Source organism: Glycine max, chromosome 16 (assembly GCF_000004515.6).
Source record: "Glycine max cultivar Williams 82 chromosome 16, Glycine_max_v4.0, whole genome shotgun sequence".
NCBI lineage: Eukaryota > Viridiplantae > Streptophyta > Magnoliopsida > Fabales > Fabaceae > Glycine > Glycine max.
The window spans coordinates 5938552-5942495 of record NC_038252.2 but is presented as its reverse complement, the minus strand read 5'-3'; the positions used below and the strand labels follow the sequence as shown (position 1 = coordinate 5942495).

Sequence of the window (3944 nt, the reverse complement as noted above, 5' to 3'; positions counted from 1 at the left end):
ATAAGAACCTCGGAATGAGAAGGCAATAATTATTCATGCATTAATTAAGTTTACATAAATTCCTCCCATGATTAAAATTCTACTAATAAATAGTTAACTTTTAGTTTCTTCTTTCCTGTCCTTATTTTTTTATTACATTTACTCTTCTCTTTTTACTACTGTATTTTTTTTTTTATTGCATGACTAACTTACCTTATGTATTTTCCTGCATACAAAATGAAGTACATATTTAGATATAATTTAACAACAGTAGAGATACAAGTTCTAAATTGAACGTAAACACTTAATAATTTCAGAGTAGTTTCTAACGTTTTTTTATATATTAGTTTCTAATGTATAACTTTTATATTTTTGTTTATTTTTATTTTTAATATATTTATTAAATTTTTTGTTTAATTTTTTAAATAAAATATAATTTTATTATTTTTCAGTTATTTTAATAATTAATCTTATCGAATATTTGTACTTAATTTAATAAGTTAATTTTTTAACTTTTTATATTTTAAATTTCAGTTAACTTATCGATTAATTTTATGAAACATGCCATATATTTTTTTTCTTTCTCAAGAGAAGTGGTGGGACCCTCTCACACTTTTAAACAAAGTTAAATAACACTATGAAATCTTAATTTTGTGAACCTTTTGCAGAATAAAAAACCTTCTGTATGAACCATAAGTTTTTATTTTGTTTTATCCATCTTTAAATTTGAGTCATAATTGTAGCAATTAGAGAGGAAAAAAAATAAATTTTGCTGTGTATTGAAAAATAGATAATTTAATGGGTATATCCGCCCTATAGATAAAATGAACAAAAATATTTCTACTTTTTTTTATCAATGGAACATGAATAGGTAATAAAGTACCGAAACCTATAGGTTCTGTAAAATTACTTAAATAATTTTAATTATATATTAATTAAGTTGATATAATATAATTCTAATTTTAATATAAATATAAATAAATCAATATTATATATTTTTAGTATAAATATATATATTTAATTTTTTATAAGGATAATAATATGCTTCAAATTTATTTATTTTTTGTTTAATTTAATTTTTTAAAAATAGTCACATATGCGAATATACTTACAAATATATATGAAATTCATGGATACTCGCTTAACGAAATACTCATGCAAGAGCGAGGAAGTCACGAGCACTATAAAAATACTTTATAAATATAAATAACGGGACGATTATGAGAGTCTATTTCTTGAACTTATCTCACCTTAATTATTATCATCTCTAATAACAATTTCGGTTTGCACAATACCAAATCATATTTATGAAGTAATTAACATTTTATACAATATGCACAATTAAAAATGATCATCTGAAGTCTGAAACTATATATATATATCACTATAACATTAACATCAAAATACACTTCATAATTTTTAAAAAAGTTATACTTAATGTCACTAATATTATTAAAATTTAGAGTCCTTTAATTTATTAGAATAAGTATTAAAATAAATACATTTAAAAATTTACATATTTATGAAATATATACTTTTTGTAAGAAAAATTAATATTACATATTAATTAAAATAATGATATATATTATGTTAATTTTCTGTGCATTGCACAAGTCTATAATAGTAGTATATATATTACCAATAAAATATATATGTCACAAAATTAGCATAAATTTTATGAGATTTTTTTATTTTTAGGTATTTTTAAAAAATTGAAAATTGAAATATAATATTTATATTAATGTAAATGTTATAAATAAGAAGCTGATAATAAAAAAATTGTGATAATAAAAAATCAGTCAATATCTATTTAAAATTTAATGATTTAATTAATTAATCATCAATTTAGTCAAAATTAAACTTATATATACTTATAATAAGTGCATTTGTTACTATAATTAAATAAAAAATTATATACTTATAATAAATTCATTCATTTGTTTCTGTAATCAAATATGGATTTAATTGATTAAATTGATTGCCTCAATTATTATACAAAAATATATTAATTACATAAAATATGATTCCTAATAAAATGGTGATAATTGATATAATAATGATTTATTGTAAACTTTTCTTCTTTCCTTCAATACAGAGACAAGAGTCACCACATATAACGGTGGACCTACATTACTTTGTGGAGATACACTTACACCCCTTCATTTTTAAAATTTATTAAATTTGTAAATAAAATTTTATATTTTTATATTTTATTTCATTTATATTTATACAATTGAACTCACTAATTTTATTTTTTATAATTTATTTTCAATAATTTAGAGTCTTGAATCCCCTAGTGATCACATGTGTATATATTATAGAGCCACACATATATTATAGAGCCACACACTGTCACAAACATATACACACATGCATGCAATAGATGATTAATTAGTACACACATATCTATCTATCACCACCCTTAAGACCAAAAGTCACAGCACAATGATCCTCCCCACCTATCTCAACTTCTTCTCTGTGCTCCTCCTACTGCTCATTCTCTATTTCTCTTCTGTCCTTGCATCTGAAGCTGGTATGAACCATCACATCGAAAGAAACGCTTTGCATTTTTTATATATTGTTACTGAACTTTAATTTATTTACAGACTTCTTTGGGAGTCACAAAATAACTATATATGCCTGTGAAAAGAAAAACAAAATGACTATATATGCCTCATTCACCTTTTCTACGAGCTCACATCATAAATTAATAGTCATTTTGCATATTTGTGAAGCTATACACTTTTTTTTCATGATGTTTTCCCACTTTTTTATCTTTTATTTGTTGCCAACATTTTCTCCTATAATTACGTGTGCTCAATTTCTTTATGTCAAAAAATATATGGTCCTTTGTCTCCCTCAATTTGACATCTTTTTTTTTCTTATCAAAATTTAAATACCCTTAATTGTTTAATTTAATCTCTTAATTGGGCAATGCAATTTTTCACAGTTTCACCAGTTAATGATAAATAGAAAAATGGTGAAAAGAGGGGAAGGGACGAATTCGATCTTTACATTTCTTGGAATATATTAAAGCTCTTCTAATTGTAGTATCTAGTGGTCCAATTCCAAAAATCGTGGTTATAGATTATCAATTGGAATCATTAGTCTTTTATTTCTGTTTATTGAGTTTGACCTTAATTGGCTTGTCCCATGTGTGAACAAATGATGAAGAATTTAGCTACGCTAAAGGAACTAGCAATGGGCCAGAGAATTGGTGGCATCTCAACCCAAAATGGAAAGTATGTCAGTATGGAAAACTACAATCTCCCATTGATCTCCGAGACAGATGGGTGAAAGTTCTTCCTCAACTGGGTGAACTTCAAAAAGTTTACAAACCAGCTCCTGCTGTCCTAAAGAATATGGGTCATTATATCACGGTGAGCGATTGCAAAATTGATTTTGAAAGAAAGTGATTTAGTTTTTATTCTAAAAAAAATATAAGTTAGTATAATAAAATTTTATATATCCAACAAAAAGTTAGGTTTGATTAAAAACTATTTTGGATCAAGAATATTTACCAAGTGATATATATATGTTTTTGGACACTTTCAGTTGTTGCATCTTATTGCAACATCAATACACTGGAAATCTTATTAACATGAACTCATCAACTGGGGCAACATTTTTTCTAGTCACATATAGCAATACAAGTACTTATCAAGGAATCAGTACAATTCCCTGACAGCTGAGACATATTTGCATAAATAACCTAATATTTGTGCTTAATTTTTGGACAGGTTCGATGGAACGGGGATGCAGGCCAACTTCGTATAAATGGAAATTACTACAAACTGATTCAATTTCATTGGCATACACCTTCAGAGCACACATTGAATGGATTAAAGTGAGTTAATTTGTCACTTTTCTGTTGGCTTGGCTTAATTGATATGATAGTCCGTATAAATATCTATGTTGTATGTATATCTAGGTTTGATTTGGAGTTGCATGCAGTCCATCAAACT

At 25.2% G+C, this 3944-nt stretch overlaps 1 protein-coding gene across 1 annotated transcript; it reads left to right on the top strand.

Annotated features, from left to right (window-relative positions):
• The first annotated feature begins 2424 nt into the window (after positions 1–2424).
• On the top strand, positions 2425–3830 carry LOC106796394 (alpha carbonic anhydrase 7). The gene is made up of 3 exons (XM_014768619.1): positions 2425–2512; positions 3154–3359; positions 3720–3830. Exons 1-3 carry the CDS (start codon positions 2425–2427, stop codon positions 3828–3830), a joined length of 405 nt encoding a protein of 134 aa, XP_014624105.1.
• Positions 3831–3944: the final 114 nt, after the last annotated feature.